Source organism: Dipteris shenzhenensis, chromosome 16 (genome assembly GCF_047967505.1).
Source record: "Dipteris shenzhenensis isolate YYH24624 ecotype China chromosome 16, Dip_SZ_1.0, whole genome shotgun sequence".
Lineage (NCBI taxonomy): Eukaryota > Viridiplantae > Streptophyta > Polypodiopsida > Gleicheniales > Dipteridaceae > Dipteris > Dipteris shenzhenensis.
In genome coordinates, this window is record NC_141611.1 from 50,772,383 (window position 1) to 50,784,327 (window position 11,945).

The window sequence follows — 11,945 nt, forward strand, 5'->3', positions numbered from 1 at the left end:
GATAGCTGTCATCTAGCTATTATTCATGGGCGGTGTACCAACTGCATCTGCAACTAACAAGTCGATGACATAAATGCACAATGGTCACCTTGGCATATCACGAGTGGAGCTCGATATCTCAACACTCTCCCTTGAGCTCATTTGTTCTTTCATGTTTTTTTTCCCATGTTGTTTAGTAGGTAGAGTAGTTAGAAAAGTAGTCCCCAAGCACTCCAAATAGTGCACAGAAGCTCCAAAAGCTCGGAATTCTCCAAAATTTGCATCAGCAATAGAGTCTGCGAGATATGCCCTGCATTAACCTTAACGATGCTATGTTAGCAATGACCATGGCAAGGTTAAAAATTTATTGCATTAAAAATCCATTGCATTAATTGTTGTTGGCCACGCTGTGCTAGCATTGACCATGCTATATTAGTAACCCAATACACGATGCATTAAGTGGTACACTAGGTTAGCATTGGCCACATTGGGTTAGCGTTGACCACATGGGGTTAGCAACAGTTGACACTCTGACAGAGATTGATAGCCTAACACTTGACAGGATCCCACCATAATAAAGACTGGCAAAGGGATTAAACAATCATACTTAGACAATTAAATTCTAAAAGTCTTTGAAATCATACTATTATCAAAATTAACAAGTTGAATACACTCAAAAGGCCTGCCCTGGAAGCTAAGAGAAGAAGAAGAAGAAGAGAGAGAGAGAAAGAGGATAGAGAGAAAGGGGGAGAAAAAAATGGAGAGAGAGAGAAAGGGGGAGAAAAGTGGGTACCAAAATAGCAAAAAATCCTCTTAATTTTCCCTTTCTTCAACAAAAACACCTTTACTAAAGCCTTCTCTCCTTAGGGAAGGCCAATAACTAAAATTGTAAATTCTATCCGGCTTCAACGGGAATCTTATATGCTCAATGGGTTTTCATGAGCACTACGAGTACTACTAGTAACTATACACATCTAATTGATGGTGAAGGCCGACCAACCTACGGGGTCGTATGCAATTGCAATTGATGAGTGTCTAGGGTGATTGGTAGAGGTGAGGAGCTAGTCGTGGCGAGGCAATCGCGACCAAAGGAATGGCCTTGGGTGCTGTAAGCTCAAAGGTCTCTCTCATATCCACTTCGTTGTCTACCACCTTCCAATCGAATGCCTGCACAAGACTCCCAAGCGCTAGCTGCACATTCACCAGCCCCAAGATCCATCCCGGACACCCCCTCCTCCCTGCCCCGAACGGCAGCAGCTGGAAATGCTGCCCCCTCACATCCACGCTGCTCCCCACGAACCTGTCCGGCCAGAACTCCAATGGCCTGTCCCACGCACTCCCATCCCTTCCCACTGCCCACACGTTCACCATTGCCCTCGTCTTCTGCGGTATGTCGTACCCTCCGATCCTGCACGCCTTCGTTGATTCGCGCGGTACGAGTAGCGGCACCGCTGGGTGCAGCCTCATAGCCTCTTTCACCACCGCCTGCAAGAATGGCAGGTCGGCTATGTCGGATTCCGTCATCAGCCGGTCCCTGCCTATCACGGTATCCATCTCTGTTTGGGCCTTTCTCATGACCTCTGGGTTTCTCAAGAGCTCAGCCATAGCCCATTCGGCACTGACGGCCGACGTATCCGTCCCACCGGCAAACATATCCTGCATCCAGATACCCCGCGTGAAGAGTGGTGATTAAAAGCAGCAAGCTTTTAACTCAGCATGAAAACCATCATCTTACCAACATGATTGCTTTGATGGAGTCATTAGTGATTGTGACGCCTTCCTCACTTTCTCCAGCGAGAGACAATAGTTTGTCTAGCATGTCCGGCTTCCGGAAGTCGGTTTGATCGAGCTTCCTGGCCGCACGTCGTTTATCAACAATCGTTTGCAAGGCCATGTCAAGTTTTCTCGACAGCTTCTTCATCCTACGTATGTAACCTTGCAAGTCCATCCATTGCAAGAAGGGAAGGAAGTCCCCGATATTGAAAACTCCGTTTAAGACGAATACTTCGTTAAGGAGCTCCAGAATATTGGTCGACGGATCTTCCCCAATGGTTGTCATATCCGAGTAACGCTTTCCCAACACCATTCTGAAGATCACGTTATTTGTGTAGGACACGAATTTGGAAAGAATCTGAATCTCCCGCCCAGAAAAGCTGTCCTTCCAAACTGACCGCACCAGTAGAGCCAGCTCATCCCTCCTCACTTTTTGCCGAAAAAACAGTGCTAATTATATTACTTCGAGAACAAAATACAAGAGGTCAGCTTATAGCTGACGGGCTGTGTTCACAAACCGGACGCAGCCCTAAAAGGTAGCATAATAAATCATACTCTCACGGAGGGATATGCTGAGTGTGAATGACCAGCCATCGGGGTGGTGAGTAGTGCCACCGAAGGCCCTGCGTAGTCTGCTCGAAGAAGAGGCTCTGTGTGTCCCAAGCCTGGAGGAAGCGTCTCCGCTTCTCCTGACCAACCCGGGAGTCTCCTTGAATCTGGTCCCACTGGCCTCTGAGGGTATGAATAATCTCACTCCAAATCTCCGCCATGATCTGGGCAGTCGATAAGGAGGTGCCACCGAGGATCTGCGCGCAGCGCGAGGTCCAGATGTGCCATCCTGTAATGCTGCTGATAATCTCCCAGACTGGCTGCCTCTCCCGAACTCCTGTATCAGCCTCTGCTAGGTGCTGTGGGATACCCTTGAGCGGCCCCCACGTCCCCTGTGTGATAAGGAAAGTGGGGTCCTGCTGGCATGCCTCGAACAAGTGATGAAGACCAGGTGCGGTGCTGCACCAACAGAACGCGCCCCAAGTGATCACTCCTAGCTCTGGTGCTGCGCGAGTAAGAAGCCCGAATGTCCACCTCCACACTTCCTGCGCGCGCGTGCAGCTCCACAGGCAGTGTTTTGGTGACTCCTCATCCGCATGGCAAATCTGACAGCACCCGTCCTGGCCTATCTGCCTCAACCAGCTCCCCACTGGAAGACCTTTGTGGACAAGAAGCCACAGGAAGTATGAGATCTTCCGCGGCCGCCAGCTCTCCCACAAGGCCTTCCAGAATGCCTGCAAAAAGAACCTGGAAATACCCTGTGCGTACTAGCTAGGTCGCTGTGGGTGGGGGGGCGGCTCTGCATCCTCCCGAGAACTCGCCTGCCCAGAGTCGTGCTGTAAGCGAAGAAGGAGGTCGGCCCCTGTCCTGTCACAATCTTTGGCCACCACCACTCTCCTGGGTCCCACTCAAGCTCTGACAAGGCCTGCTCCTCCCAGAGCCAAAGACGCCAAAGCTGCAACTAGTCCTGCTCGATACTAGGGTCGGTACGCCAGACCTTCCCCAGAAGGCCTACGACCCTAACCCTCTGCCACGGGAGTAGGGGGTCGATGAGCGCATCCTCTCTCCTGAGTCGTCCATCCACTGAAACCGCGAAGAAGGCGATAGAGGAGTCATCCAAACGTCCTGCGACCACCAGTGGGATGCCACGGGGGGTGAACTGCCCCAGCCAGTGGGTGTCTCCAGGCATGAGGACCTGAGGCTCAGGTGGAGCCAACCAAGCGGCTGGGATCGCTCCGTCGATCTCCGTGCGTCTCGCCTGGACTCCGCGTGCACCTCCAGCTGCGTCTGCAAGATCAGTCATCTCCAGATGTCTGTACGTATCCCTCCAAACTCGAAGGGACCGGGCTGGCCCCCTCATCCAGCCGTCCCACCTGATATGTGATCTCTCCCCCAACTGAAGGCCCTCGGCGTCTCTGACCTGCCCATTCCAGACGAGCGGCTGGCGATCGATCTCCTCCTGACAGCTGGGCTGGGACTGAATGAGATTGAGATGGAGCCGCCTCCAAACCATGAGGAGGCTACGAACGAGTGGGGAACGGGGCTGAGTGAGTGGGGCAGAAGTGAAGATCCACCTGAGGGACGGTAGCCACTCTCCACCTCGGCGCGGGACACAAGAGCCTACTCCCTGCTGAAGTAACATCTTCCACGTCTGCCCCCCCGGGGTCAAACCGCGGATGACAAGCTTGCCTAACAAGGCCTGACTCTGAAGCTCTGGATCGATAACCCCCAGGCCACCCTCAGCCTGCGGAAGAATGACTGTCTGCCAAGCAACCCTGGCTCTTGTATCTCTAAGACCATCCTCCCCAGACCAAAGGAAGTTCCGAACCAACCTCCTGAGCTGTGCCACGCTGGATCTCGAGAAGCACCAGCAGGAAGCCACATACCAAGCTGTGGCTAGAAGGACCTGGTTAACTACCAGGGCACGACCTGCAAGAGACAGCTTAGCAGTGCTCCAGAAAGCCAGCTTCCGTCGGATGGAGTCTAGCACCGGGAGAAACTGCTGAGCTGGCGTGATGTCTAGGCCAACCTGGAAGCCAAGGTATCTAGCTGTCTGTCCCCGTGGAATCCATCTGAAACCCAGAAATCGCCCCCACTGAGAACACGCCCCAGGGTCTGTGAGAAAACCAACTGACTTGTTCCAGTTGATTTTCGCACCAGCGGCCGAGCAGAAGACCTCCAGGGCCATCCGCACCCTCTCTAGCATCCTCTCATCGTCCTGGACATAAAGGGCTGTATCATCTGCGTACTCCGAGTCCAGAAGCTCCGTGTCCTCCCGAAGTGGAAGGCGAACCCCCCGGATCCCGGTAGACCTCGCCCGAAGGTAGTAAGTCATGGCCTCGGCGAAGAAAAGAAACAGGTAAGGAGCAAGGGGGCAACCCTGACGCACTGATCTCTCCAAGCTAAAGCGCTCACCCATCCTGCCTCCAATGATGACCCTGCTAGACGCTGTCCTGTACAAAGCTGAGATACCCTGAATCCAACCTGCCGGGAAACCTAGCCGCTCCAGAGTCCCCTCCAAAAAGGACCAGTCCACGCGATCGTAGGCCTTCTCAAAGTCGAGAAGTAGAATGGCAAGGTGTGATCCATTGTGCTGAGCCCACTCCGCCGCCTCTGAAAAGGTGAAGACATTATCCAGGATACTGCGATCCTGGACAAAGCCTGTCTGAGTGTCATGAATGAGGTCTGGGAGTAAAGGCCGAACTCTGGCACTGATCATCTTGGCGAGGATTTTGTAGGCGGTAGTAAGGAGAGTGATCGGACGCCACTGGCAGATCTCCTGTCTATCTCCTCCCTTCGGGATGAGGCAAATCAGTCCCGAAGAGAGGCTCTCTGGCATCAAACCGCTGCTGAAAATCCCCTGCAGAGCTGCAAGGAGGGGCTGATGGATCTGGTCCCAGAAGGAGGTGAAGAATGCTCGGGGAAGCCCATCCTCTCCTGGGCATTTCTGTCCGTCGATAGCCATCAAGGCCTCCAGCATCTCATCCGAGGTAAACGACGCCAACAACATCGCCTGCATGCTAGGCTGGACCAGGGATGGAATGTGCCTCCACACCTCCTCACGGGCACGACTAGCACGAGGGGCAAGCGGCTCCTGCTGGAAGAGGGTCCTGTAGAAGTCAGTGGCCAACCCCAGGACCTCCCCCGGATCCGTAACGATGTGACCATCCGCTGTCCTAAGACTCCGAAGCTGATCACCTACAGCTCTCTGGCCATGCGTCCTGAAGAACTCCCTGCACATCCGGTCACCCTTCCGGGCCCAGAAGGAGAGAGAGGCGTGATAGGAAAACTCTGAGCGGCGCTGGAGTGTCTCCTCCAAGAGGGCTCTGGCTCGAAGGGCCTGGATCCGAAGCTCCTCCGAGCCCGGGGAAGCCTGCTGGAGTCGCTGAATGGAGGCGAGGTCCCTCCGAAGAGCTCTCTCTCTACTCCACCAATCCTGTCGAACCTGTAGGGCTGCTAGCTGGCAGATCTGGCTGGACTCCTGCAGAGCCTGCGCAACTGAGTCCACCAAATCCGTGCACTCCCCCCAATCTCTGTCCCAAAGACTGCAAATACTGCTACGCACGTCCTCCCTCGAGAAAATGGAATCGGGAATCCTGCATGACCGGGGGGGAAGGGTCTGGGCTGCCGAATCTAATGAGAGGAGTACCGGCGCATGGTCGGAAAGTGTCGTCCCTGGAACTATACCCGCCTGACCGCCTCTACTGATGGCCCAATCACTGACATAGAATCGATCAAGCCTCTCCAGGAGTCTGCCTCCTTCCCTGCGGAAGCCCCAAGAGAAGTCCAGGCTCCCGTGCCAACGCCGGAAGGACGGGTCTCTCCAACTGTCCCTACCTCCTGTCGCGAAGATGGAGTCCCAAGCTGACTGCTCTGCCTGAGCCATACCTGTGAACTCCGGACCTCTGCCCTGCTGGTCCTCCAATGTCTCCAGATTGTTGAAGTCACCTCCAACAATCCAGGAATCCATGTCTGGCAGAATCCCTGTAAGTGTCCTCCAGAAAGTGGCTCTGCATCGGAGGTATGTAGGAGCGTAAATGTTGAGTATTCCAATTTTGGATCCCTCCAAATCCAGGCCTACCCAAAGGGCTCGGCCTGGGATCAACGTGCCATGACCGAAAACTCCCTGGGCTAATTGCTCGCACACGGAGGTACAGACACCTCCACTCCTCCCCTGTGCGCCGATCGAGGGCTCCCAGTAAGTGTAGGAACGTCCAGGGAGAACCTTCCCGCAGCTACGGGAATGAGCCGCAGAGAGCTTGTGCTCCTGGAGCAGAAGTACATCCAAACGACCAATCACTGCAGGCTGAAGTTCCTGTCGCAAAATGAGCTTCCTGGGACCACGGGTGCCAGAAGAGTGAAACCCGTTCACATTCCAGGATACGAGGTGTAGGCTCATGGAGAGGGATGGGGAGCTGCGAACAACTGGTCTGCTCGCGGTCGAAGTCGATGAAGAATCAGACATGTCGGAATGGAGGCGCTGCCGCTTATGAGAAGGTTTGGAGGGGGAGACGGGATCGTCCTGCCCGTCCTTAAACACCTTCAACAAAGGCGAGAGGCCTTTGGTGCCATGAACAAATGCTTTCTCGAGCCAGCTCGAGATCTCTGAAGTGGTCATCCCATAGAAGGTTCGGAGTTTCTGATGGGACCAAGCTCTGACATCCTGGGGGAGAGGCCATGACAGGGTAGGTCTGAGGATCACAATCAGTCGGAAGCGTTTGGCAGCACAACGCCACCGCAGGCGCACATCGCCCTCGGACCACTGAGTCTCGAGAAGCTGCCCACTGGACGGGCCTATCTAGGAACAGACCTGGGCGTGTGTCTTCTCCCTGAGCGCCTCCCAAACCGAGTCGTCTGTCCAGGTCTCGGTGCCATCGCTGAGGAACGTGAAGGCGAAGCTAGGGCCATCCCTAGGGGCCAAGGCGACAATCTTCCCATCCGCCCCTTTGCGGAGCAGGAAGATGCTGATGTCGAGATAAGCCGGGAAGGTCCCAAGGTCGGCCACGTCCAAGTAGTCCCAGGGGCCAGATCTGTAAAAGTCTCGAGGAAGCGCTCTCTCTTGAAGCTGAGACCCATCAGAGTCTGCCACTGAGGGGCTAGCGGCCATGGAAGCCTGCTCCAGTGGTGGTGTAGACTCCAGGTGTCCTGCCAGCGGGGGGGGAGGGGGAGGAGGCTGAGGGGTAGGCGACTCGAGCTCCACGGAGGCGACTGGCGGAGCAAGTGGAGGAGGCGGAGTGGGGGCTGCCCTCGGCTGGGAAGCCGAAGGTGCAGCTAACACTGTAGAGGAGTCGAGGGGAGCGGAGGGAGGGGGGGGATGGGGACGCCTCTGGAGCTGGGCCTGAGAGGGAGGAGGAGACTGAGGAGGAAGAGACGGGGGCTGAGGCTACGGGTCGGGCGAAGGGAGGGGAAACTGGGGAAGGGACTGGGATTGAGTGGAAAGGGGCGGGGGAGCGGGAGAGAGGGGGATCTGAGGCTGTGAAGGGCGGGCTGCCGTCGATGAAGAAGCTCTCCCAGGTCCCTGGGGCGGCTGCCTGTTAGGTCTCTGGGGTGCTGCTGCCGGAAGGGTAACCTCTGCCTCCTTGCCTTTATCCGAGATCTTCTTGTTCTTTCCTCTTTTCCTTCTAACCTCGGTCCACCAACCACCCACTAACTCTGGACCGGGCTCCGCCTGCCTCGGCTCCTGACGTGACTGTTCGGGGAGGGGGGCGGGGGCGGAGGAGGCAGGGGCGAGGGGGGTCGAGATGAGCTAGCGAAGCGTGGGCACGCAGCCGCCAAGTGCCCAAAGCCGTGGCACCTCAGGCACTGACCTGGCTGTCCGGTGACTATCATGCTCTGGGTGATGCTGCCGGCATCTGTCACAATCTCGATCACTGCAGGGAGGGTCGCAGGGTCTGCCACAACCACTCGGACTCGGGGGGCTCCTGCCGTGGTCACCGCATCGGCGAAAGTGTCGTGCATAACCCATCCAAAATGGGAGCCCAAGTCCCTGACAATCGACCGCAGCTCAGCAGCAAGCCCTGGAAAAACGAGTGTCACTGGGTGGCGAGGTATACGAAACCGAACATCAAAATCTGCTGCACTGAATCCACGGTACCACGGGACTATCATGATAATCTTTCCATCCACCGATGTGGGGGAACCGGCAATCAGGTTGCTCGCAGCTTTCTCATTGGAGAGTTTGAGCTAGAAGATGCCCCTTCCCATAAGGGCCACCTCCTCAATATGGCCATCCTCTAGCAGGAGAGTGGACTGGAGCCAGTCCCTGATGGCTGCTCTGGAGGGAGAGTGTCCAATGACTCTACCGTAAACAGAGGTACAGGCAAAGTCAGAGGCAACCTCCTGCACACGAGATGATTGTTGCTTTGTCAGGATAACGCGGTAGGCATCTGGAGAGGGAGGGTCCGACTGGGCCTCCGGATCCGGGCAGGGGGCCGCCATACCGCCAAGACTAACTGCAAGCTTTCGATGAAGAACAGGCTGCCACCCCAAAAGGGGAGACGAAGCGGGAGGGTGGCGCCTGGGTGTAGAAGGGATGGTGGCGGAGGCGAAGGGTGGAGGCGGGGTGGAGAAGTGAAGCAGAAGGGCGGGCGAAGCGAAGCGAGTGAGGGGGGGGGTCGGGGCGAGGCGGGGTGAAGGGTACGGGGCAGGCGGGTGGCGCGGGAGGACGGGATTGGCGTGGCGGGGGCGGAGGGGTGAAACGGAGGGCGGGGGAGCGGAATTGAGGCGGGGGGGACGGAATGGGCGAGTGGAGCAGAAAGGAAAGGAAGCGGGGGGGAGCGGAATGAAGGCTAGGGGGGGGCGGAATGGCGGAATGGGCGGAGTGGCGGGTGAAGGCGCGGGAGACGGGGGGAGCGGGATGGAAGGCGGGAGAGCGAGGGGGTCGGGTGGGGTGAGCGAGGCGGGTGAGCGAGGGGGCGGGTCGGGTGAGCGAGGGGGGCGGGTGAGCGAGGGCGGGCGGGGGGCGAGGGCGAAGAGACAGGGGGCGGGGGATGGGAGGCGGGCGAGCGAGGCGGGGGGATGGGAGTCAGGTGAACGAGGCGGCGGGTGAGGGGGAGAGCGAGCGGGAGGCGAGGGCAGAGAGACAAGGGGCGGGGGTGGTCGCGACGGGGGGGGGGGGGGCTAGGGAGTGGAGGTAGCGATAGCGATGGGGGGGAGGGAAGCTCGCAGGAGCTAACGCCCCTTCGGTGCCAAACAACAAACTACTAGGTGCACCACCAATCACATGTCAATTGGCTCCTCATCCCTCCTCACTGGCTTGAAGGCTTCCGTGCGCGTGGCACTCAAGAGGCCGACGTATCCGTCCCACCTGCAAACATATCCTGCATCCAGATACCCCGCGTGAAGAGTGGTGATTAAAAGCAGCAAGCTTTTAACTCAGCATGAAAACCATCATCTTACCAACATGATTGCTTTGATGGAGTCATTAGTGATTGTGACGCCTTCGTCACTTTCTCCAGCGAGAGACAATAGTTTGTCTAGCATGTCCGGCTTCCGGAAGTCGGTTTGATCGAGCTTCCTGGCCGCACGTCGTTTATCAACAATCGTTTGCAAGGCCATGTCAAGTTTTCTCGACAGCTTCTTCATCCTACGTATGTAACCTTGCAAGTCCATCCATTGCAAGAAGGGAAGGAAGTCCCCGATATTGAAAACTCCGTTTAAGACGAATACTTCGTTAAGGAGCTCCAGAATATTGGTCGACGGATCTTCCCCAATGGTAGTCATATCCGAGTAACGCTTTCCCCGCACCATTCTGAAGATCACGTTATTTGTGTAGGACAGGAATTTGGAAAGAATCTGAATCTCCCGCCCAGAAAAGCTGTCCTTCCAAACTGACCGCACCAGTAGAGCCAGCTCATCCCTCCTCACTGGCTTGAAGGCTTCCGTGCGCGTGGCACTCAAGAGGTCCATCACACAGATTTGGCGGACTCGTCGCCAGTAAGGTCCGTAGGGAGCCAGAGCGATGCTGGAGCAGTTGTATAGAGTGTAGATTCCTGCTGCGGTGCGAGGGCGCGAGGCGAACGCCACATCTTGATTATGAAGGATTTCCCTCGCCATTTCGGGCGAAGAGGCTATGAGAGTAGGGACAGAACCCAAGCGCAAGTGCATCAAGGGTCCGTAGACGCGGGACAGTCGCCAGAGAGACTGGTGAGGAAGGTTGCCAAGCAAGTGGAGGTGACCGACGATGGGCAAGGAAGGAGGAGCTGCATACTGGAGTGGAAAATCCAAGGGAGCCGCTGCATACTGGAGTGGAGATTTTCTCAAGTAAAGGAAGAAAGAAAGGAGGCAAACGAGGAAGGTGGGCAGGGTGATCAGAGCAGCGATAAAGGTAGGGGAGCTGATCATCAACCATTCCATGGCAAGGAAGATGCTCGCTTACAATTAGTAACCTTAGAGGAAACACGAGATTGCTACTAGACGTTATAATGCACAAAAACAATGTAGGACTCACACCGGAGGGAGTGGCACACACTTCACTTCTCATCCCTTTCTAAGCAAGTACTCATCTCACCCCTTTCCCAACCAAGAGTGAGGTGGAGGGAGTGGCACACACTTCACTTCTCATCCCTTTCCGAAGCAAGTACTCATCTCACCCCTTTCCCAAGCTTCCAAAGAGTGTCTCCAGACACTCCGTTGACCTGCTGATCTATCCTTGTGATCCACAGAAGTCCAATTAGTTTATAACAATAACAACAACAACAATTATAAAATCATGGATCTCATTAATGCCAACTGCAAAAAGGGCACATTGATTGTCACGGACCCTCGAGGCAACACTGAGGACTCTAAATAAAGACTAAACCTAGATCAAATAGCTCCTAGGAATACTTGTCTCGCGAATTAAATTGCTTAGGGGGAGGGGAGAGGTGAAGCAAATGCTTAGCCTCAGGTCTTCTTCCTCCCCCCTCTGACCCTCATGTCCCCCTCAAACCCTCTCCCCAGCTTCCTCAGCATTGTTGTCCCATCCACCTCTCCACTCCCACTGGCTAGCCTCTCCTGCTCAATTTCCTACCCTTCCTCAGCCTCTCCTTGCTCTTTTGCTCCTCTTTTGTTCAACCTCTCCCTCTCTCGCCCCCTTCTCAGCTGCTCTTCTGATCAGCCTACTCTGCCCCTCTCCTTTATCAATCTCTCCCTCCCTCTTCCGTTTGGCTCTCCATGCCTCCCACTCGGTTCCCTCCATCTTTTGTTACCATGATCTAGGTTGGGCTAGGTCAATGTTTAGGGTTAGGGTATGTTATTGTGGTGTGATTGGTTACGTAACGATTGGTTAGGCTATGCTAAGGTAGGCTATATCATGTTAGTTTAGGCCAAGTTTAGAGAGAGAGAGAGAGAGAGAGAGGTTTTAGGTAAGGTTTGTTGTTTGGGGAGGGGGAAGGATTGGTGGCTATGAAATTCCTTTATGAAATTAGGCATTTGGTTGCACTCCATTTGGCAGTATATAGCCTTAGCTATGAATTTTTGAAAGTACTTATTAGTGAAAATTTTAGCAAAAGGCCGATTGAATATTTTCTCTCTTTTAATCCTCGTTAGAGTTTTAAAATACCAATTGTTATAGAAAGACACTCTAGTTTTCCATGGTTGATAAAAGGTTTCTCGTGGAGATGTGGAATCGGCATCTAGAATTTTCCAAGTGCTTTTTATATTGG

General features: G+C 55.0%; 1 protein-coding gene across 1 annotated transcript; it reads right to left on the reverse strand.

Annotated features, from left to right (window-relative positions):
• Positions 1-977: 977 nt before the first annotated feature.
• Positions 978-10,747, reverse strand: LOC147893087 (cytochrome P450 93A3-like). Its single transcript, XM_087386845.1, has 3 exons — positions 9,700-10,747; positions 1,715-2,050; positions 978-1,635 (listed from the first exon to the last, which is right to left on the reverse strand). Exons 1-3 carry the CDS (start codon positions 10,654-10,656, stop codon positions 1,015-1,017), a joined length of 1,914 nt encoding a protein of 637 aa, XP_087242971.1. The 5' UTR covers positions 10,657-10,747; the 3' UTR covers positions 978-1,014.
• Between the last annotated feature and the right edge of the window lie 1,198 nt (positions 10,748-11,945).

Excerpts from the sequence above, each read along its gene's own strand:
- LOC147893087 (XM_087386845.1), bottom strand. The coding sequence starts at position 10,656 with ATGGAATGGTTGATGATCAGCTCCCCTACCTTTATCGCTGCTCTGATC. Across the intron at positions 2,051-9,699 it reads CCATCAAAGCAATCATGTTG|CGTTACTCGGATATGACAAC; the intron begins GTAAGATGATGG and ends GTGTTGGGAAAG. Across the intron at positions 1,636-1,714 it reads CCATCAAAGCAATCATGTTG|GATATGTTTGCCGGTGGGAC; the intron begins GTAAGATGATGG and ends ATCTGGATGCAG.